The sequence below is a fragment of the Ricinus communis genome, chromosome 6 (assembly GCF_019578655.1).
Source record: "Ricinus communis isolate WT05 ecotype wild-type chromosome 6, ASM1957865v1, whole genome shotgun sequence".
In the NCBI taxonomy this organism is placed as follows: domain Eukaryota; kingdom Viridiplantae; phylum Streptophyta; class Magnoliopsida; order Malpighiales; family Euphorbiaceae; genus Ricinus; species Ricinus communis.
This window is the reverse complement of record NC_063261.1, coordinates 23550379-23573573: the sequence shown is the minus strand read 5'-3', so window position 1 is coordinate 23573573 and position 23195 is coordinate 23550379. Positions and strand designations below refer to the sequence as shown.

General features: G+C 35.7%; 2 protein-coding genes and 1 pseudogene across 3 annotated transcripts; all 3 read right to left on the bottom strand.

Moving 5' to 3' along the window:
- Positions 1–11464: 11464 nt before the first annotated feature.
- Positions 11465–12834, bottom strand: LOC107262294 (annotated as a pseudogene).
- Positions 12835–19777: 6943 nt separating this feature from the next.
- LOC8268259 (B3 domain-containing protein REM19-like) lies at positions 19778–20305 on the bottom strand. The gene is made up of 2 exons (XM_048375354.1): positions 20186–20305; positions 19778–20008 (listed from the first exon to the last, which is right to left on the bottom strand). The coding sequence occupies exons 1-2, from the start codon at positions 20303–20305 to the stop codon at positions 19778–19780; spliced, it is 351 nt and encodes a 116-aa protein (XP_048231311.1).
- Positions 19939–23193, bottom strand: LOC125368579 (B3 domain-containing transcription factor VRN1-like). 2 transcript variants are annotated; one of them, XM_048375386.1, is made up of 5 exons: positions 21770–23193; positions 21347–21495; positions 21066–21259; positions 20808–20989; positions 19939–20721 (listed from the first exon to the last, which is right to left on the bottom strand). In XM_048375386.1, exons 1-5 carry the CDS (start codon positions 21872–21874, stop codon positions 20557–20559), a joined length of 795 nt encoding a protein of 264 aa, XP_048231343.1. In that variant the 5' UTR covers positions 21875–23193; the 3' UTR covers positions 19939–20556. The 2 variants fall into 2 exon arrangements, with proteins under 2 accessions (XP_048231343.1, XP_048231342.1); XM_048375385.1 differs by having other exon boundaries at positions 21066–21495.
- Positions 23194–23195: the final 2 nt, after the last annotated feature.

The following is a 23195-nucleotide window of genomic DNA, read 5'->3' as shown; positions in this document are numbered from 1 at the left end:
GATAGAAAATCAAAAGGAAGAAGAAAGAAATTGGCTCGCCTAGATGTCTTCCTCTTTAGCGCCACACATAATTGGCTCGCAGAAAGGCAGAAGTAAGAATTGGCTTACGTAGATGTCTTCCTCTTTAGCACTCCCTCTTCCCATAATTGTATCGTCATTGCTCAGTCTCGGGTATTTTATTTTATTTTTTTTTGCTGGGTAGATTGTTGGCTGCAACTACGAAAAATATTTTGTTTTAATGATTGCTATCTGCAAAATATTTTTATGCTAGCAGTAATATATATTTTAATGGTTCATATTTGAACATTGAATGAATTATTATATTTACAAGTGACTGAATTGCAAAACATGTTGTTTAATAATATGATTGCAATTCTAATTCAGATTTTCATGCTACTTTCTTTAGGTTGGTAATCATATTTTCTCTGAATATATTTGATTAAAGATGAGATTAAAGTTGTGTTTTTAAAATTTTTTAGCACCAAAAATAGCATCGAACCGAACTGTATTTAACCGTAAATATTGGTACAATATAGTATGAATCTTTTTATGTTTAGTATGGTACTGATACCTTTAACTTTAAAAAAAATAAGATTTGGTATGGTACTGGTGATTTATAGATAACCAAATTGGACTGATCTGTGCTCAACCCTAGTAAGTAAATAGCCATATTGGCAGCTACTCGGTGACTAAATAAGAAAAATATATCAATTTACTCTTACATTTTCTTGCTACATTACCTTTTTCCATTATAGAAATAAAAATGAAAAAATAAAGACTATTGAAATCATTATCCCTACTTCCAATTAATAGGGACTTCTTTAATACTTGTTACTAGCATGTTTAATTGATAAATTAAACTAGTTGATAAAAATTTATTAGCGATTATTATTGATATGTTAAATGATAATTGATAATATAATTTATTTTTAAATATAATTTATTTTATTACATTATTTTCTGATAAATTAATTTATATTAATTAAAATAATTTTATTTAGTTCAATTATATTTATTATTAATATATTTATAAAAATTATTTAGAAACATATATTAAAATTTAAATATTGTAAATAAATTATAAATATCGTGATTATTTAACTATTGAGTGTAATTTTAAAATTATAATTATTTAATATGAATTATATAAGATTAATTTAAAATAATTTATTATTAATTAAATTTTAATAAAAATAATATTATCTAAATAAATAAAAAATTAAATCAGCTATTAATTGATAAAAAAATTTTAAATAAAAATAATAAAATCAATATTAATTGGAATCAAATTACTTATCAGTTATTAAATTTAAATTTTATCAAATAAATTTAATATAATTATTTAATAAAAAATAACTACCGGTTCCATAACATTTCTTTAACAATTTCAGTACCCTAATTGATTATAGGTGCTTTCATTAAATAAGCCGTACTGAATTGAGTAAATTCCTCAATAATACTAATTTATGGAGAACATTGATAAATGTGCAAAATTTCTTTTTTCTTACTAAGTTAGTAACCATTCTTACTCTTATCTATTCAATTAACAGTCAAATTTTTTTATCCAGAAGGACACTCTTATAATTAATGTATTTAATAAATCAAATAAGTTATTAAATGTTAAAATTATTAATCAATTAAATTTAATTATCTAAGAAATTAAATTAAATTAATTTCTTAAAAATTTATTAACTAATAGAGATTATTAGTTTATTAAATATTAAATATAAGATGGTGAACTGTAGATATGTTATAATTACAAACTGCAAGTCATCCCTTGCAAAGAATCAATAGGACAGTGATGAACTTCAAAGGCAAGTTGGTCATTGCCCTTACCGAATCAATAATTTAGTACCATAATAAAATCCTGTACCCTAAAAATTATATAAGTTAGTTATCATGGCTGATTAGTCAATTCTTTTTTTACATTATTAGAAAATAAAAATGACAAAACATATTATTAAGTTCTTAAGTTTTTTAATTTTATTTTATTAAGCTTTTTAATTTTTACTAAACTCTTTGTTTTGAGTTTTTTTAATTTATTTTTTTTTAAAAAAATCATTTTAGGTGAATTTACAAAAATTCTAGTTTTAGGATGATTTCGGAATGGTTAAAGGAATTTTAAAAAAGAAAATTAAGGTGTGACCGTCGAAAGGACTCACATTAGATTAAAAGAGTGAAGTTAGCTGCATGATGCATCTATAGCACCCATGAATGACATTTTAAAAGAAAAATTAAATATGGAAGATAAAATACATCTAAACCGGATAAATGGTCAATTTGTCTCTTGAATTTATGTCCAAGAGTCAAATATATTCAATTTAAACTTTTTAGCAAATAGTTTTCTGAACTTATATTTAAGGGTTAAATGAATCAAATTTAAACTTTTTTCACCAAATAGCCCAATAAATTTGTGTTCAAAAGTTAAATATACCCAATTTAATTTTTTTAAAGTAAAATAACATTATATTTTTAGATTTTAATTCTATTATAAAAATTAAAAATAATATTTATTTCATTAATTTACTGATACAATATATAGTGATGCACACTATATAAGGTCGCATTTGATAAAATTTAAGATTTGAATTTAATTGACTCAAAAATAATAAGTTATGTTAAGAAAGTTAAAATTTAACTTATTTAATCTTAAAAACTTAAAATTTGATTTATTTAATACTTGTCATTTTCATATCAATTAAATTCAAAATTTAAAATTTTTCAAATACGCTCTTATAGAGCACAACACTAGATATTTTATTAGTAAATTAATAAAATAAATATTATTTTTAATTTTTATAATTTAATTAAAACTTAATTATTTTAAAAAATATTTAAATTCAGTGTACCTGTCCCTTGAATACAAGTTGTAAGCTATATATTAAAAAAGTTTAAACTAGTTCTATTTAATTTTTAGACATAAGTTCATAGGGCAAATTGATGCTTTGTCCCATCCACTCTATTCTTCTTTTTTATTTTTTCTCTTATTTCTTTATTTTCTTTAACAATTTGATTAACCTCTCTTTATTTTTTTCAATCTTTCTCTCATTTCTTTTTATACATTTTCATAATAGTAAATCATTGTATTCTTCAACAACTTAGAGAAAGAAAATATTTATAAGCTTGAATTTTTGTGTTAATAACTTTTCTTTAAGAAATAATTCACTTCTTTGATCTTTAACAAGTATGAATACATATCATGTCATTAGAAAATGGCTCATATAATCTAATTGTATGCTATTTAATTTAAAATTCAATTCAATTTAATTAATTTAACACTTATCTTAAAAATTAAAGTTAAATAAAATACTATAATTAAATTTTTTTTTATAACTTTAACTACAGTTAAAATTTTAGTAAAAAAATATAATATATGATATATCAATTTTAAATTTTAAATAATTAGAAATATAATTATATAAATAAAAAATCCTAAACAAATTTGAACAATAAACTCCTAAAACACCCAGTATCCCTAAAAAGAATCCATCCTAGAAAAAGTATAGTGTTTATATAAATTTTATTTAAAAATAAAATAAAATAAAGCCTCCATCCGCTGTCCAACTGCTACAGCTCCTGTCCATTTATCCACCAGTCCAAGTGATGGACGGAATCCCACTCGCTCCACCTCAGTAAAAAAATACCCTAAATAGGAAACTTTTTCACATTATAAAGAATTTTATGAGAATTTACCCTAAGATGACAAATATTTTTTTTTCAAAACCAACTAAAGAAAAAGCACACTTGCTTTGATTAAGGACTTAATTTTTACTTTTAATAAGGACTATTGAGTCTGATAAAAGTATAGAAATTTAATAAAATAAATAAAAATTATATATACATATATCTAAAAGATTTTAATTACACTAAGAATAAAAATATAAAGGCTCCAAAAAATAAAACAAAACTGAAAAATTAAGAACTTAATAATGAATTTGAAATCTTTTTACATCTTGATATTGGATAATTGACATTTTTATTATTTAAATTTAATGAATACGTGCTAATAACCTACTAGTTTGGTGACAAGGAGTAACATGCACCAAGCCTCAAGAGTTATGTCAATAAAATATCTCGTAGCTATATTAATCATATTTCTGAACAACATATTCAGAACTTGACTCAGAATTTTATCGACAATTATGCTATCCATCAAGTTATAAATTAATTTTGGTACTCAATTCCAAAAAGTCGTAAAAGAAGTAAATAGCACCTATAGAAAATCTGATTTCATCCCCAAACAATTATGAAATCTAAGATGGGAATAAGATTGAGCTATTCGACATTTCTGAAAATTGAGACTTTTAGCAACATATTTTTACTATTAACCAACTCAAAGATGCAAACATCTCCTACTTGCATAGAATTCTCCTTTGCGAATGAAGTCCATCCTGCAGAAAACCAACCTCGATGAGAATGGTCGAAAATGAATTTCACAGGCCACTCTCTCCTTTCAGCCTGTAAGATTATATTTGATATGCTTTTCTTGGTATGTTTAATGACAAACCTTTTCAGTAGATTCTGCATAAGTTATTTAAAAATCAGGTCAAGTGAAATCTCACTTTTACATGTACAATACAATAATATGCTAATGGCAGAAGAGAAAATTGATCATCTCTTTTGTGTTTCGAATCTAAAATCCTTTTTAATAAAAATTTATAAAATTTCTACAAACATGGTCATATGTCAGATATCTTGACATTCTATCATGCATGAATATGGCTCAAGACCCTACCAAACAGCCATACTCCAGATGGCTTGCTCACAGTTTGACTTTGAAGAATGGATTCAATGAGGTAAATTTGTTGGCAGCTTCAAGAACTTTTAAACATGAATGCCTTTGCATAAATTTTATGTAGTTGGATAAGCTCGTACTCTAGAAGTTCTATTTTCAGTAATGTATTTTTTCTAGCTAATAGATGTTGGTTACTTTTTGACCTAGTCTTTAGGAGTTTGCTAATTAATTGAATAATGGCATGTACGTAGGAAGTAGAACATGGTCATGAGTCCCTATTTGTAGCTTCTTTTTCAGTATAAATAAAAAGCAACAACTATGAGAAAAGCAGTAATTTTTACTGCACCAAGTACTTGCATTCTCTAGCTTTCCTCCTTATGCTAAGCTTTCCTTCTAAAGTCCAGCAACAACAAGTGGTATCAGAGCGTGTGGTGTTCGATCCAAACCTTTGCAGTCGATCGGTGTTTGATCCGCTTCGACAAATGGCAACCGAAGGAAAAGAAGTAGTCGACAAGAACAAGGGGGAGAGTCCAACTCCACCGCTGGGACAGCTTAACAGCGGTGGCAGTAGTGAGCTACGCATAGTGGAACGGATCATCAGGGAGAGCGATGGCGCGACACACTTTTCGGTTCTCACGTGAACCAACTATGCGGATTGGGTAATCCTCATGAAGGTACAACTACAAGCGCAAGGCTTGTGGGATGTCATCGAAGGTGGTCCTGGGGATCAATGCGAAGGCCGGAGAGCAATGTCGGCACTGCTACGAGCAGTTCCACCGGAACTAATCCGTATGCTTGGCATAAAGGCGACAACTAAGGAGGCTTGGGACACACTCAAGATCATGCAGGTCGGATTCAAGCGCATCCGGGAGGACAAGGCGCAGACACGTTGGACTGATTTTGAGAATCTCTCGTTCAAGGACGGCGGGGGAGTGGAGTCTTTCGGCATTCGACTCACGGCTATCGTCAATGACCTCGAGGTGTTGGGCGATCTAGTGACTGAGCACAAGGCAGTGCTTAAATTCCTTTGGAGTGTGCCACGCAAGTACAAGCAGATGGCTATGGTGATTGAGTCACTAGTGGATCTCAAAAACCTATCCATCGAAGAACTCATCGGCCGACTCCTAGTCGTAGAGGAGCGCGGTGAGCTTGATGACCCCGCACCTACCAGAGGTTGTTTACTCCTTACAGAGGAAGAGTGGCAGTCCCGGCAGCGTCATCGTGAGCAAGGTCAAGGGTCGTCCGGTGGCGGCAACAAAAAGAGCAAGACTGCAACTAAACTAAAGTCGCCGGCGGGGTACAAAGCAAAGTCATCATCAAGCAATAGAGGCAACTGCCAACAAAAAAAGGGCAATTGTCGCTATTGAGGGATTCCAGGGCATTGGGCGAAGGAGTGTTGCAAAGCAAAGCATGACCAGGAGCAGCAAGAGCAGGCAAATCTTGCTCGTACTAAGGCAGAGGTAGACGATGAACCGACACTGCTCATGGTGCAGATCGGGACGTTGGCACAAGGTGGCAACGACACACCTCCGGCAGTGTACCTGAACGAAGAGAAGGTGATGCCCGTGGCTGCAACTGAAGGCGTATGGTATCTCGACACTGGCGCCAGCAGTCACATGACCGGTGAAAAGAAAGCATTCAGGACCTTCGACGAAACAGTGCATGGCACGGTGCGATTTGGCAATGGCTCAGTGCTGAACATATGTGGTAGAGGCACGGTCATGTTTCAGTGTCTCACCGGCGACCACCATGTTCTCTCCGATGTATATTATATCTCGAGCTTGCGGAGCAACATCATCTCACTTGGGCAGCTTGATGAAAATGGTTACAAAATCGTCATTAAAGGTGGGGTGCTTTGCATTCTTGATCGAACACGCAAAGTACTCGCACGGGTATCACGAGCACGCAACCGACTCTATACACTGAGTCTGAACCTTACGGCGCCTGTGAGTCTACTGATGCAGAAGGACGACGTAGCTTGGCTTTGGCATGCCCATTTCAGGCATCTCCATTTTCGAGCGATGTATAATCTTTTGCGTAAAGAGATGGTATAGGGAATTCCCTACATCGAACACGTTGAGGAACACTATGACGGATGTGCAATTGGGAAGCAACACATGACGCCATTTCCTCAGGTTTCAAAGTTCCACACAACGTCCACTAGAACTAGTCCACAACGACTTGTGCGACCCAATCACTCCAACAACCGCAGGCAATAAAAGGTATTTTCTGCTCATAGTCGATGATTTTAGTCGATTTATATGGATTTAGTTGCTTATGACGAAAGATGAGGCATTCCGGTGTTTCAAAAAGATTAAGGCAGTAGCTGAGGCAGAACGTGAGTGCAAATTGCTCGCGTTCCATTCTGATTGCGGCGGAGAGTTCAACTCCGGCGAATTTGTGGAGTTCTACAAGGAGAATGGCATTAAGCACAACACCACAGCACCTTACTTGCCGCAACAAAACAGCATTGTAGAGAGGCAAAATCAAACTGTGGTTGAAATGGCTCGATGTCTTATGAAGTCGATGGCTGTGCCAGGAATGTTTTGGGGAGCGGCTGTGAGAACTGCAGTGTACCTTCTCAACCGCGCGCCGACGAGGAGTTTGGACGGCATGATGCCCTACGAAGCGTGGCATAAGAAGAAGCCGAGCGTGCACCATCTGAGAACCTTCGAATGCGTCGCACATGTCAAGAGAGTCGGACCAGGAATGCACAAGCTTGCAGATCGCTCGACATTGGGGGTGTTCATAGGCTACGGGGATGGTGCAAAGTAGGGCTGAGCATGGATCTCGGTGATTCCCGCTCGAACCGAATAACCGTACCGAAAAGTACCAGAACCGAAAAAACCAAAAGTTTTTATAACCGAATTGAACCAATCCGAATTTTTTTACTATTACGGTATGGTATAGGTTCTTTAGTAAAAACTGTACCGTAACAGTACAGAACCGATCCATCTTGTACTGATCCAGACCAAACCGTAGAACCGAATTTTTTACATATATTTATAAATAATTATTTATATTATATAAATAATACATATATTAAAAAAATAATACATATACTCTAAAAAAATTATTTTATATTTATCATTTATATAATTCAAGCAATTGTTATCGAAATACAAAAATAATACATATTAAAAATAACTATAATATTATAATATACTTTATACTCTATAAAAAATATAAGTTATATATATTAATATGTCACATAGTATATTGATACTAGTAATCTAGTATACATACTATAATACTAGATTTAAAATTTATTTACTATCTAGAAATTTTGACAAGTTAATTAAAAAATTACTTAATTTAATAAAAAGTTATATAAATTAGTAAAAATTATAAAAGATATTATTATATAAATATAATATTATTTACTCTATATTTATTAATAAATTAATTTTTAATTATATAATATTTTTATTTTAAGAATAATAATATTAATTATACTAAAAGTATTAATTTATATAAATATTAAAATTAAGAAATAAATATTTTAAAAATAATTTTTATATTATTATACTAATAAAACTTAAAAAATTAAATATTTAGAAATAATTAATTTATTAACTTTTAAAATATTATAGATTAATATTAAAATATAAAAAATATTAAATTATATTTATAAATTTATTTTTTTTTTTGAAAATGATCAAACAAAACTTGAGAAAAAATTATCAAAACATCTTTTAACAATATAGAAGTTCTTTAGTTCCTACAACAGTGGAGGTTCTCATATGTTGTCAAGATTGGCTTAGAAGTTCAAATAAACCTATCCAACTAGAAGAATCAATAGAGGATATTGAAAGCATAGAGTCAGGTAACATTTCTTTACTTCTTACATATGTTTGTTTATTGTTGATGCTGTTAAGTCTTATTGACGTTATTTTTTACTTTTATTATAGAAATTATTCAAGATCCTGAGATTGGTGAGTCCCTTATGCCAAGATTAAATGTGGAGTGCTAATTTTGAGGGGAGCTAATAACATTCCTTTGCTAATTTTGGACATGTATTTTAGTGCTACATAAAGTTTATAAATTTATTTATTTTAATGATTGTCATCTGTAAAATATTTTTATGCTAGCAGTAATATATATTTTAATGGTTTGTATTTGAATATTGAATAAATTATTGTATTTGCAAGTGATTGAATTGCAAAACAGGTTGTTCAAGAATGCGATTGCAATTTTAATTTAGATTTTCATGCTACTTTTTTAGGTTGGTAATCATATTTTCTCTAAATGTAATTGATTAAAGATGAGATTAAAGTTATGTTTTTTAAATTTTTTAGAACCGAAAATAGCATCGAACCGAACCGTATTGAACCGTAAAATTGGTACAATACGGTATTGGATCCTTTTATGTTTGGTACCGTACTGGTACCTTCAATTTTAAAATAACCGAGGTTTGGTATGGTACTGGTGATATATAAATAACCGAATTGGACCGATTCGTGCTCAGCCCTAGTGCAAAGGCTTATCGGGTTTACGACCCGGCAGAGAAGCGGCTGTATGTGACGAGAGACGTTATCTTTGAGGAGGGCCGCACCTGGAATTGGGAGACATCGAGCTCGGAGACAATAACAGCCCTGACCACGTTCACAATGGTTTACTCAACGGAGACCACCGCGGTAACAACAGGTGCACCATGAACACTGGCAACTGAGCTAACCATACCGGAAGTCGAGCCGCGAACACCCATGCCCGTTCAGACGCAAGTTCAGTGGGCTACACCACCCACACACGATGATAATCTCGACACCAACTCAGGACCTCGGCGATACCAGCGAATCTTAGACTTGTACAGCACCATCAATGAGATAACAAATGTCGAAGAAAACAGTCACTATCTCTTGTCAACGGAGGAGCCGGCGAGCATGGAAGTTGCACTTGCAGATGCATTTTGGAGGAGTGCCATGGAGGACGATATGAAGTCGATTGTCGACAACAAGACGTGGGAGTTCGCATCACTTCCGGTGAACCACCGCGCCATTGGGCTCAAGTGGGTATTTAAAGTAAAAAAAAAAAGATCTCGCCGGTAACATCGTGAAGCACAAGGCAAGACTCGTCACCAAGGGGTACGCTCAGTGTCAGGGAGTGGACTTCGAGGAAGTTTTCGCTCCCGTGGCAAGGATAGAGACATTGCGACTGTTGCTAGCACTTGCCACGCACAGAAAATGGCAGGTGCACCACATGGACGTGAAGTCGGCATTCTTGAACGACGACCTTGCTGAAGAAGTCTACGTCTAGCAATCGCCAGGCTTCATCGACAATGCCAACAATGGAAAAGTACTCAAGCTAAGCAAGGCATTGTACAGGCTTCGACAAGCACCGAGAGCATGGAACTCAAAGCTAGAAGCCTCCCTCATCTCACTTGGGTTCATGAAAAACCAGCTCGAGCATGCTGTCTATAGGAAAAGTACAGCTCAATCTTTTCTGCTTATGGGTGTTTATGTGGACGATTTAATCATTACGGGGATAAGTGTTTAAGAAATCGTCAAGTTCAAAGCACAGATGCAGCAAGTGTTTAAGATGAGCGATCTCGGTCTTCTTAGTTATTACTTGGGAATCGAGGTGTGTCAAGGCGATGGTGAAATCACGATGTGCCAGGGAGCATACACAGCAAAGATTTTGGAGTTCACCGGCATGGGTGGCTGTAACCCGTCTCACACGCCAATGGAGAATCGACTCCGTCTAAGCAAGAAGGATGGGAGCACTGCAGTGGACGCAATAAAGTATCGGAGTGTAATCGGAAGCCTCCGTTATTTGGTTAACATGCGGCCTAATATTGCTCACGCGGTAAGGATTGCTAGCCGATATATGGAGGCGCCAAGCACACAACATTGGGCGGTTATCAAGCAGATACTTAGGTACATACAAGGTACACTAAGCTACGGGTGTTATTACAAGACAAGTGAAGAAAAAGTGGCATTGATTGGCTACAATGACAGTGACCTCGTTGGCGATATCGACGATCGAAAGAGCACCTCCGGGATAGCTTTCTTCATCAGGAACAGCATAGTGACATGGACTTCTCAGAAGCAGAAGATTGTTGCTCTATCATCCTGTGAGGCAGAGTACATTGCGACAGTGACCACGGCATGCCAAGGCGTTTGGCTCAGTCGTCTCATCGGCGAGCTAGTCGGGTGCGAAGAATTGAGCTTCAAACTACTGGTGGATAACAAGTCGGCCATTGCACTTTGCAAGAACTCGGTGTTTCATGCGAGGAGCAAGCACATTGACACAAAATTTCATTTTATCCGGGAGTGTATCGAGATCGAGAAAATGGATGTTGATCACATCGGCACTGATGGGCAGCTAGCAGATATTCTGGCTCGAAATAAGTTCATCGAGATGCGTTAGAAGCTTGGCGTCATTCGAATCAATAGTGTAGCTAGCTTAAGGGGTGATTTGTTGGATAAGCTCGTACTCTAGAAGTTCTATTTTCAGCAATGTGTTTTTTTTAGCTAATAGATGTTGGTTACTTTTTGACCTAGTCTTTAGGAGTTTGCTAATTAGTGGCATGTACGTAGGAAGTAGAACGTGGTCATGAGTCCTTATTTGTAGCTTTCTTGTCAGTATAAATAAAAGGCAACAACTATGAGAAAAGCAGTAAGTTTTACTGCACCAAATACTTGCATTCTCTAGCTTTCCTTCTTGTGCTAAGCTTTCCTTCTAAAGTCCATCAACAACACCTGTTCCCAGAACTCTTTTCCTATTTCAATTGCTTGTTATTTCCTGTATCCCACCAACTTAAAACAGGGTAACTTCTGTTTTCTGAATCACATTATAATCTGAAAATGAAAATGAAATTAACCATTGAATTCATAAATAGTAACTGACCGGGTGATGGATTGATCTTTTAATCTTTAATACATCGAAAAATGAAAACTTTTCAATGTGGTTTTAGCCCGATTTATTAGTTCAAAGACACAAACATCACCAATTTGTAAGTGATTTTCATGCGCAAATTCTTTCCAACCATGACTCATTCTAGCTCTTGGTTTTCTATTGGTCACATCATAATTGTACACAACAGACCAGGTCTTTCCATCCACTGTACTCAGGATGGCATTATCACATTGCTTGTTAAAATATTTCTTGACAAAGCTTGCTGGTATGGCCTACACAAACAATTAAAAAGAAAAGAAGAAAAAAATTACGAGCCTAAAAAGAAATTATAATAATTAGTTCCGGATCGAACGCTTACTACTTGATATGTAAGATGAACATATGATGGCTGCATTGCAATCATGAAGAATGGATTTTTAGATTTAAAATTAATTGTTGCTCTATCAAGTGCTTTAGCCTTTTCCCCAGTAGTTAATGGTTTTATTCTGTCCACAACCTCATCCTGCGTCTGCTTCTAACAAGAGACGCCTCCTTTCCTTGCTGCAATACCAGTCCTCTAGTAAATATTAAGAAAATAGAAGTTCAAGAATTTTTGTTACGAAGAAGTTGAATACCTTCAACTTGTCCTGTAGAATTCTCGAGCTTTATCTTCTTATTAGGTGGAGAGAAAGAGAATGGTAATGGTGATTTCTTTCTTATTTTCGGAGACGGTGAAAAGTGAGTCAAGATTTCAACAGAAACATTACTTTCAGTTTTTTCAGGATTAGGCTCATAATCAGTATCTCCATTGATGATACTGACTGGATAGTCTATTTTTGTAGCACTTTTGTCAAATATGATTACATTGAAGTCGCAATTTCCTTGATCTTATTCGAAAACTAAGAAGGATCCATGAGCTAGGGAGTAATACTTCTGAAATTCTTTCCAGCCATTTTGTTACCAAATTTCACCATCCTGTTTGACAAGCTCTACTTTCCATTTTGCACCACTACAAACTTTCAGGATTACCGGACTTGATAAATCATTTCCATAGTTTCTGATGAATCTTCTTGGAAAATATTGATGCATATGAAATCATTAAAAAACTTGGACCAGAAAATTTGCAAAATAGAAGTACAAAATTTCATTTTCCAAAGAAATCTAACCCAGGAAAATGTTATTTTCATAGTGGAATGGCTCTATATACGAGAGAGATGGCTAAAGAGCAAGAAGAGTTGTGGAGGATATTATATAAGAAACATATGAGTAGAGACTAGGCAGAGAAGAGCACTTACAAGCTTTCCATCACGAATGTTACCATTAAGAATTATCTTGAAAAATGTGTTTTTTTTCCCTTAGACATCAAGGATTCCTTGTCGCTTTTGGGACAAGAATCCATTTTCGAATGATAAGTTTCTATGAACCAGCTTGTAGCTTTTTAAAGGGATTTTCCTGTTAACATAACAAAGTTAGCTTCTTCTTGTTGCTTTTGACCTTGGGGGGAAGACCATAAAATGGTAGGTAGATGAGCAGAGCGGTCTTTATGATGTGATAAATGAACAAGCAGAAAAAGGTAATAAGTTATAGAAACTGGATCAAATTAGGCTACAAATAGAACTAATTGATCCCAGTATTAGTAATCTATTTAATATTTTTATTTCTTTTGCAAATCAGTATTGAATACAATTTTACCGACCTGTTAAAGCATTGGTTCACTAAACAGTCACAACTTTGATTGTAATTCGTACACCCATTTAATGGGGCAGCCCATTGCCCTCTCAGTTGAAGATGGACCTCCATGTAGAGTCTAGCCATTATCACTCATTTTTGTAATCAGATTTTGTTGAAGAACCAAATCATACCACAATGGCAAAGCTCAGCAGGCAAAGACCACCCGTAAGGATTGACGGTCCTTGACTGATGGTCACTGGCCTCAGACTTCTAGATCATCATAGGCCTAGCTAGGAAAGAAGGAGCAACACCTCTCCCCTAAGGGAAAAGGCTGCTTCTACCTCTCCTTAACAGGAAATTAACGTTGGAATTGAACAAATTAGCAATAGGACCGTTACACTCATGTTGTATATAACAAAATGCATATTCATCTTGTAACTCAGAATACAGAAACAATACAATTACACATCATTGATCAATAAACATCTCAAGCCTTCATATTCAAATCTTTTCTCATGGTATCAGAGCAGGATTAATCCTGTCATCATCTACCCAGTAAGATCAGAAAAACTTCATCATGTCTCACAGTGACCTCACAAAACTCACAAACATTGAGTTAAGAGGCAATCAGAACTACTTCGAATGGTCAAGGGCTGTGTACATCGGCCTTAGTGGCCGAAAGAAGCTAGGGTTCATAACAGGAACCCTAAGCAGGCCAGAAGTAAAGAATCCAAACCAACCAACGAAGGAAGAACTGGAGGCCATCGAAGAATGGCAAGCCACTGACCATTTGGTCATGTCCTTGCTAACAAACACGATGGAGCCTCAGATTGCCAGATTGTGTATGCTTCTAGCATCATCACAGGTAGTATGGGTAAAAATGAAAAATCTATACGGCCAAGAACAAAATTTCGCACACATTTTTAATCTGAAACAAGAACTAGCCCATATCAAACAAGGGACCAAGTCCAGCTCTGTCTACGCAACTGAGGTATTGACTCGGTGGGAGGAACTCCAGAGTTACCTCCCACCTACTGCCGACCCCGAAGAAGCGAGGAAGAGGGCAGAGCAAGACTTAGTTTATACGTACCTGGTGGTCTCGACTCCACCTATGAAGCTCTTCGGTCCCAGATTTTGCTGTCTCACAACCTCCCTCGGCTCGACACTGTCATCGCCCTCATACAACAAGAGGAAACGAGACGGATCACCATGGGAACGACGACACAGGGACAGGACATAGAAGGGAGAGCTTTCGCTTCGCACTCACGCAAAACAGCTCGAGGCAAGGGGATGCCTACTCACGTCGAGTGGTGTGACCACTGCAAAAAGCAGGGTCACACGTCCGAACGGTGTTGGCATCTCCATCCTCACCTCAGGCCGAATCACAGCAGAGGCGAGCGAGGGAGACAAGGCAACAAGTGGGATAGAGAAGAGAGGAAGGGAGAAAGGTTTGGCGGCATAGGAGTAAACATGTCGAAACCTAAAAATTTCGACATGTTTATCGGATCGATAGCTAGCGGTCGGACCTTCCAACCCGACCCGGCTACTGCAGCAGAGGTCATGGGCTCACCCGGCCTCATGGCCAAACAACAGCTTCTGGGCCAACCCAGCCCACACCAAAGAATACGGCTCTGGCCAACCGGATCCAACCCGTGACCCCACCAACCCGCCCAGAAATTAATCAAACCGAAAATTCCTAAATTTCCTAAATAATTTCTCAGCTTCAGTCTCTTCTACAGCCTCAGAATTCCAGGGGGTCAGGTTTGGTATCGCAACACGCTACAAATAAATACTCTACTTGGATTATTGATTCCGGTGCAACAGATCACATGACCTGGGATCCGACCAAATTACATAATTTTATCCCGACAAATTCCCAACATGTGATCGTTGCTAATGGAAATTGAGCTGAAATCTCTAGTTTTGGCTCATCTAAATTGTTTAATAAACTAGTAGCAAATATTCTTCTTCTGCCTACTTTTAAATCTAATTTATTATCTGTTTGTCAAATCACCAAAACTTTAAATTGCAATGTTATTTTCTCACCATCTACTGTAATCTTTCAGGACCGACTCACCGGGAAGACGATTGGTGAAGGATACCTTCAAAATGGCCTATACTATCTCACCACTCCTAGTCAATGTCTGACCACCACCAATTCCTTTAACCAAGGCTTATTGATGCATAGGCGGTTTGGGCATCCGTCCGATAAAATTTTGAAACAAATTTTCCAACTTCAAATAGATTCAAGCTGTTGTGATGTTTGTAAATTTTCAAAGCATACTAGATTACCTTTTCCATCATCGTCTACCAAATCAGAAAAATTATTTGATTTAATCCACTCTGATGTTTGGGGACCTGCTCCCATTACCTCCCATAATCATTTCCGCTATTTTGTCACTTTTATTGACAATTACTCACTTTTTTACCTTGGGTTTATTTTGTTAAATTATTTGATTTAACTTCGGTTTATTTACTAAAAGGCAAAAATGAGGTTTTTACATGTTTTCTCAACTTTTTTACCTTTATTAAAAATCAGTACAACGCCAAAACTAAAATTTTTCGCTCAGATAATGGCACTGAATATGTCAATAAGAACTTTTCTGAATTTTTTTTCTCAAAACGGTATTTTGCACCAAACTACTTGCATTTATACCCCTGAACAAAATGGGGTTTCAGAAAGGAAAAATAGACATCTTCTTAAAGTTACTCGTACTCTCCTTTTTCAAAACAATGTTCCTCACATATTTTGGTCGGATGCCCTCCTTACCGCCGCTTATCTCATCAACCGGCTCCCCAGCTCTGTTATTAACAATCTCAGCCCTCTGGAGCTTCTCAAACAAAGAAAAATTGACCTCGGTCATATTCGAATATTTGGTTGCACTGCCTTTGTTCACATCAGACGTCATCATAAGTTGGACAAAAGTTGTGTCAAAACCATCTTCCTAGGATATTCCTCAGAAAAGAAAGGCTACAAATGTTATGATCCTACCACTTACAAATCCTACATTTCCCGAGATGTGACTTTTCACGAAACCACCCCTTACTTTCCTTGTGATCCCATTCCTCCCACAGTTCTCTCAGCAGATCTATTTCCCTCTAACTCTTCCTTTTTTGACAGCATTCTTCAGGATACTTCTTCCGCTCAGGAGCACCCTTGTGTGCCCATCGCTGGCCCTAGCCCTAACCCTTCAGGGGGAATGCCTTCCATTCCTGTGGCAATTTCTTCAGGGGGAGATCTTGAGTTACCAACAGAAGAACTTGCCTTACGGAATGAGTCACCAACAGAAGAACTCGCCCTGTGAAGATCTACTAGACCAACTAGACCTCCTGCTCGGCTAAAGGACTATGTGTCCAATTCAGTATCGTACCCTATTCATCACTTTATTAGTTATAACTCTGTATCATCCTCATACAGGACCTATTTAAATACTATCACATCACACACTGAGCCTACCTCTTTCTATGATGCCAACATCGATCCTAATTGGTGTAAGGCTATGAAAGAAGAGCTCCAGGCCCTTGAAGAAAATGAAACTTGGGATCTTGTTACCCTACCATTAAATAAAAAACTAGTTGGCTGTAAATGGGTAAATAAGATCAAATACAAGCATGATAGTACCATTGAAAGGTACAAAGCCAGGCTAGTAGCAAAGGGTTTTACCCAAACTTATGGTGTAGATTACCAAGAGACCTTTGCCCCAGTAGCTAAAATGAGCACAATCCGTATTTTATTGTCTGTTGCTACTAACTCAGGGTGAAGCTTATTTCAGATGGATGTCAAGAATGCATTTCTTCAAGGGTCCCTAGCCGAAGAGGTATACATGAAACTTCCACCAGGCCATACATTAGCCTCTGAGCCTTCCCTGGTATGTAAATTAAAAAAGGCAATCTACAGGCTGAAACAATCACCGAGAGCATGGCATGCCAAGCTTAGTCAGTTTCTCTTAAAAATTAATTTCAGCAAGTGTACCTATGACTCTTCTATGTTTGTTAAACACACGCACACTCACACCATAATTATTTTAGTATATGTGGATGATATTATTATTACAGGAAATAGTAATAAGGAGATTGAGGAAGTAAAACAAGCTCTAAAGAAAGAATTTGATATCAAGGATCTTGGTCAACTAACTTACTTTCTCGAAATAGAAATAGCCAAATCTCATAAAGGACTATTCCTATCTCAAAGAAAGTATGTCCTAGATCTTCTGCAAGAAACAGGAAAAATAGGAGCCAAGCCTGTAGATACTCCAATGGAAACGAAAAACCATCTCAATCTAGAGGATGGCGACCCTTTAAGTGACATAGGTCACTACCAACAGTTGGTAGGAAAATTGATCTATCTAACCGTCACCAGGCCTGATATTAGCTATGCCATAAGCATGATTAGCCAATTTATGCATGCTCCCCGTACTGCCCACCTGGATGCGGTCGACAGAATCCTAAGATATCTCAAGGGTACTCCAGGCCAAGGTATTTTGATGAAGAATAATAATAATGCTAACATCGTTGCTGGTTTCTCCGATGCAGATTGGGCAGGCAGTTGCAACAGAAAATCAACCTCTGGGTTCTGTGTCTTTGTAGGAGGAAATCTGGTAACGTGGAAAAGCAAAAAGCAATCAAGAATAAAGAAGATCTAGTACGAAGTCGAGTACCGAGCCATGGCATCAACAGCTAGCGAGCTTGTTTGGATTAAGCAAGTGCTCACTGACATGGGAGTAAAGTGCAAGGATCCAATGGAGATGTACTGTGACAACCAAGCAGCCAGACACATAGCATCAAACCCAGTCTTTCACGAAAGGACTAAACATATTGAAGTTGACTACCATTTCATAAGAAAAAAAGTCTAATAAGGAGAAATCACAACCCCGTTTGTCAGAAGCCACGAACAACTGGCAGACATCTTCACCAAGGCCCTAGACAAAGCAAGCCACCAAAGACTTCTAAGCAAGATGGGTTTTATCAATTTATTCACACCCACCTTGAGGGGGAATGTTGAAGAACTAAATCATACCACAATGGCAAAGCTCAGCAGGCAAAGACCACCCGTAAGGACTGACGATCCTTGACTGATGGTCACTGACCTCAGACTTCTAAATTATCACAGGCCTAGCTAGGAAAGAAGGAGCAACACCTCTCCCCTAAGGGAAAAGGCTGCTTCTACCTCTCCCTAACAGGAAATTAACGTTGGAATTGAACAAATTAGTAATAGGACCGTTACACTCATGTTGTATATAACAGAATGCATATTCATCTTGTAACTCAGAATACAGAAACAATACAATTACACATCATTGATCAATAAACATCTCAAGCCTTCATATTCAAATCTTTTCACAGATTTAACATATCCTTTCGCTCTTTTTGAGTAGATAGTACACAAGCCATCCAGCTGACAATACACCTCGAGATGCATAGCTGATTAATATAACGTCACGCTCTGTGTGCTTTGCTTGGTACATTTTGCCATAAACTCTAGTGGTAAATGCCTAATTCCGAAACTGATGAGGGAAACTTTAAGTTCTTCCCCATCCTGGCAACTGACATGGTACCATAACTAGACATATATGTCTCTCAATTATCAGCATTTGATTCAATTTTGATGTTTCTATATTTGCTCTGGCATTTCTGTAGTTGCATTTACTTTCGTTCTATGGTTGGTAATAGTTCTAGTGATACATTTCAGTTCTGAACTTTCTTTAATTTTTTTTCTTTTCCTTCTTTTAAATGTCTACAAATGTTGTTCAAGAACCTTACAAGAGGGAACCGCTTTAGATGGCTTGACTTGATGACCACTTTGAAGAATGGACTTGGTGAGGTAAGGTTATTTGCACCTTCATTACAAGTCCCTTTAATTAACTGCTTACAGGTAGCAATCCTTTTTTTTTTTTTTTTGTGACCAAATTGTATATTGGAGAAAACCTTTGAACTCCAAAATGTATATTGGAGTAAACCTTTGAACTCCAAAATGTATATTGAAGTAAAACTTTGAACTAAAATTGCTAATTTTAACTTCAACTTAGATTTTTTGGTGTGTTAAAATACTTATGTTCAATGTATACTGTCTGAAAAATAAAGTGAATGCTATAATTTATCTTATATATTCTACCAAATTCAAAACCCAACCATTTGTTTAGATTGATTTTATTTTTGCTTTTCAAAATAAAAGAAACAAGGTTTTAAATTTACTGGACATGTGAATAAACTCGAAAAGTATAGAGTGAGGGTTGGAAAAGTTAGTAATTTCCTATAAAAATTTCCGTCGAACCACCCATAAATTACAAAAGAAGTAAATACCTCTACATATTAAAAAAAATTATAAAATATTGAGAAATTCTCAAGTAAATTTAGTCCGTAAATAAAGTAAAAATAAATAATGAAATGTAACATTGTTTATCAAGTATTGTATTTATATTAGTTGGTTTATTTGCATTATCAATGTTTAATTTAATTTATAGTTTCATACACCAGGTTTATCCGAGAATTCCTCCGGAATGTTCCATTTCCGACGTGGGAATAAGATTAAGTTACTTAAGAGACTTTTAGCAACATGGTTTCACTGTTAACCAACTCAAAGATGCAAGCATCCCCTACTTGTATAGAATTTTCCTTTGCAAATGACGACCATCCTGCAGAAAAGCAACCTTGATGAGGAGACCGGTAGATTAGTAATTTCACAGTCCACTGTCTCCTTGCAACTTGTAATATTACATTCTCAATGCTCTTCTTGGCATAACTCCTGAAGAATTCCACAGGTACAGTCTGCACAAGGATTTCAATATCGGCAGGTCCAGCAAAATCTCACGGAAGAAGAGAAAGTTAATCATCTGCTTTTATGTTTCAAATCTAACGTAATTTTTTTCTCTTCAAGATCTATAAAACTTCTACAAACAGTAACTTTACAAATCTATCATGCATGAATAAGGTTCAAGTCTCTACCAAAGAGCCGTGCTCCACATGGCTTGATCGAATATTTACTTTGAAGAAAGGATTCAAAGAGGCAACTTTGTTGGCTGCTACAACAGCTTCAGGAACCTTTGAACATGAATGCCTTTGCATAAACTTCCTGTTAGTATTTTTCCTCTTTCACTGCATCACACCAACCTAAAGCAGGGTAACTTCTGTTTTCTGAATCACATTATGATTAGAAAACGGAATTGAAATTAACCGTTGGATTCATGAATAGTTACTAACCAAGTGATGGATTGTTCTTTGCAACTCTAATATGTCGAAAAATGACAACTTCCATTGTAATTTTAGCGCAGTTTATCAGTTCAAATACACAAACATCACCAACTTTTAAATGATTTTCATGTGCAAATTCTTTCCAGCCATGACCAATTTGGGCTTGTTACCTTTCCATTGCTCAAATCATAATTGTACACAACAGACCAGGTCTTACCATCCACAGTACGAAGTAAGGCATTATCGCGTTTCTTCTCAAAATATTTCTTGGCAAACCTTGCTGGTATAGTCTACACAAACCATTAAAAATAAAAAAGAAACAGTTACAAGCCTACAAAAATTATTTAAAACAAATAATTCCAGATTTAACACTTACCAGTTTATATGCAGGATGAACATATGATGGCTGCATTGCAATCATAAAGAATGGATTTTTAGATTTAAAATTAGTTGTTGCTTTATCAAGTGCTTGAGCCTTTTCCTCAGCAGTTAATGGTTTTATTCTGCCCAGGACCTCATCTAGTATCTGTTTCTGACAAAAAATTCCTCCTTTCTTTTCTGCAAAATTCACTCATCTGGTAAGTAATACGAGAAAAAGCTGTTTGCAAATTTCTTTCAGGAAGAAATTTAATACCTTCTTGTCCTGTAGAATTCTCTAGCTTTATCTTCTTAGTAGGTGGAGAGAATGGCAATGGTGATTTCTTTCTTGTTTCCCGATATGGTGAGAAGTGACTCAAGATTTCAACAGAAGCATCACTTTCAGTTTGTTCAAGATCTACATCAGTGTCTCCATTGATAATACTGACTGGATAGTCTATTTCTGTAGTACTTTTGTCAAATATGGTTACATTGAAATCAAAATCTCCTTCATTATATTCAAAAACTAGGAAAGATCCAAAGGCTAGGGAGTAATACTTCTGAAATTCTTGCCAGCCATTTTGCAACCAAATTATACCATCATGTTCGACAAGCTCTACTTGCCATTTTGCACCACTAGGAACTTTCAGGATAACCGGATTTGATAGACCATTCTCATAGCTTCTGATGAATCTTTTTGGAATACCCTGTTAGATATAAAATAAGTCCTCTGTACAAGAAATTATCCAAAATAAAATTAGAAAAATTCTGTTTCTCTAAAGAAATCTAACCCAGGAAAATGCTGTTTTCATAAGGTCTACATATTTGAAGTGATAACGAAAATAATTTATGACAAGAAGAAAAAGAGAGACAGAGAGATAGCTAAAAGTAGGAAGAGTAGTGGACAGAACTTTTTGTGTATCCATGCATATGATATTATATAAGAAACATGTATATGAACAGAAAAATAAGAATACTTACTAGTTTTCTATTACGAATGTCATCATCAAAAATTATCTTGAAAAAATGTGGTTTTGTTGGCTTAAACATCAAGCGCCCATTGTCTCTTCTGGAACAAGATTCCATTCTAGAATGGCAGCTTTCTATTGAAAATTTCCAGTTAACAAAGTTTCTTCTTGTTATTTTTATCCTCGGGAGGGAGACCACAGCACAGTTTATTTATAACATGTAAATGGAAGCACGTGAAGTAGCCGGAGGAGCAGAAAGGTAGCTTAAATGTGATCATGAATTTGAACAGGCAGAGACAGGTAAGTAGTCACAAATGTTATAAATTGAGCCTATAATTGGTAGTTTACTCTCGTATTTTTATTTTTAACTTTATTTCTTGGCAAATAGTTCTGAATGCAACTTTGATCGTAAATTGTACACCCATTTAATGGAGCAGCCTAATGCAATGCCCTCTCGGTTGAAGAAAGACCTGCATGTGGAGGTTTAGCCATTGTTACTTATTTTCCTAATCACATTTTGAATTTTTATATTTAACAGTGCTAGTTTGCTTTTTTTTTTTTTTCAAATTACAATCTAGTTTCGGGTATCCTAGTACTTAGTTAATCAAATTATCCTAATATTGGATCCCACTTATCTTCAAACTTTATTTATCTTTTCGATTATATCATTGGCTTTGGAAATTATCAATCTGGTCTATCAATTTTGCCTTCAGAGAAAGCACCGCCAGTGCAGCGCTTTGTATTGTAGTCATAAAATTATTGAACTGATTATACAAGTGAACGGTACAGTGACAAGATTTCGCCTTTTGAACCCATTTTTCCCTTTCTGCTATTCGCAACAAGAGAGAAGAAGGACACGACTTCTTCTAGATTTCTATGGTTCAGTTAATTTTAACTCATTGTCAGAAGATGAAACACTGTGTTTTAGATGCTTAGAGAGAAAAATTAAAAGGGTTTATGGAAATATAACAATTTGCAAGAGCAACATATAACCAAGTAGCAATTGAAATAAGTGGAACAATCAAAGCTGGTTTTGTTCCAAGTTTTTATCTAAAACTCTCTTATAAGCTTCACAGGACAGGACATAGCTGTTTAAGATTGGCCAAAGACTAAGCTGAAATAGAACCAATCAGATCATCAAAGTCGTTCTGCAGACGAGAAAAGGTAAGAGAAAAATCTTGGTGCTTTTCATGCAGTGGTATTTTTGGAAGCCAAATTCGATGCCTCAAGTCAAGTTTTAGGTAAGTATGTATTATTTGATGGGGTTTGAAGTCAAGAGGGGAAGCAAATAAAATGCAACAACTCGTAAGACATAGTTTCTTGAATATACACAGGAGATCCTATTCAGCCATTTCCCTTTAAATCCAAGTTGTACTACTAGAAAAATACCATCCCAAAAAATGATACGGAACTAGTACCAACAATCGATTAGTTACCAT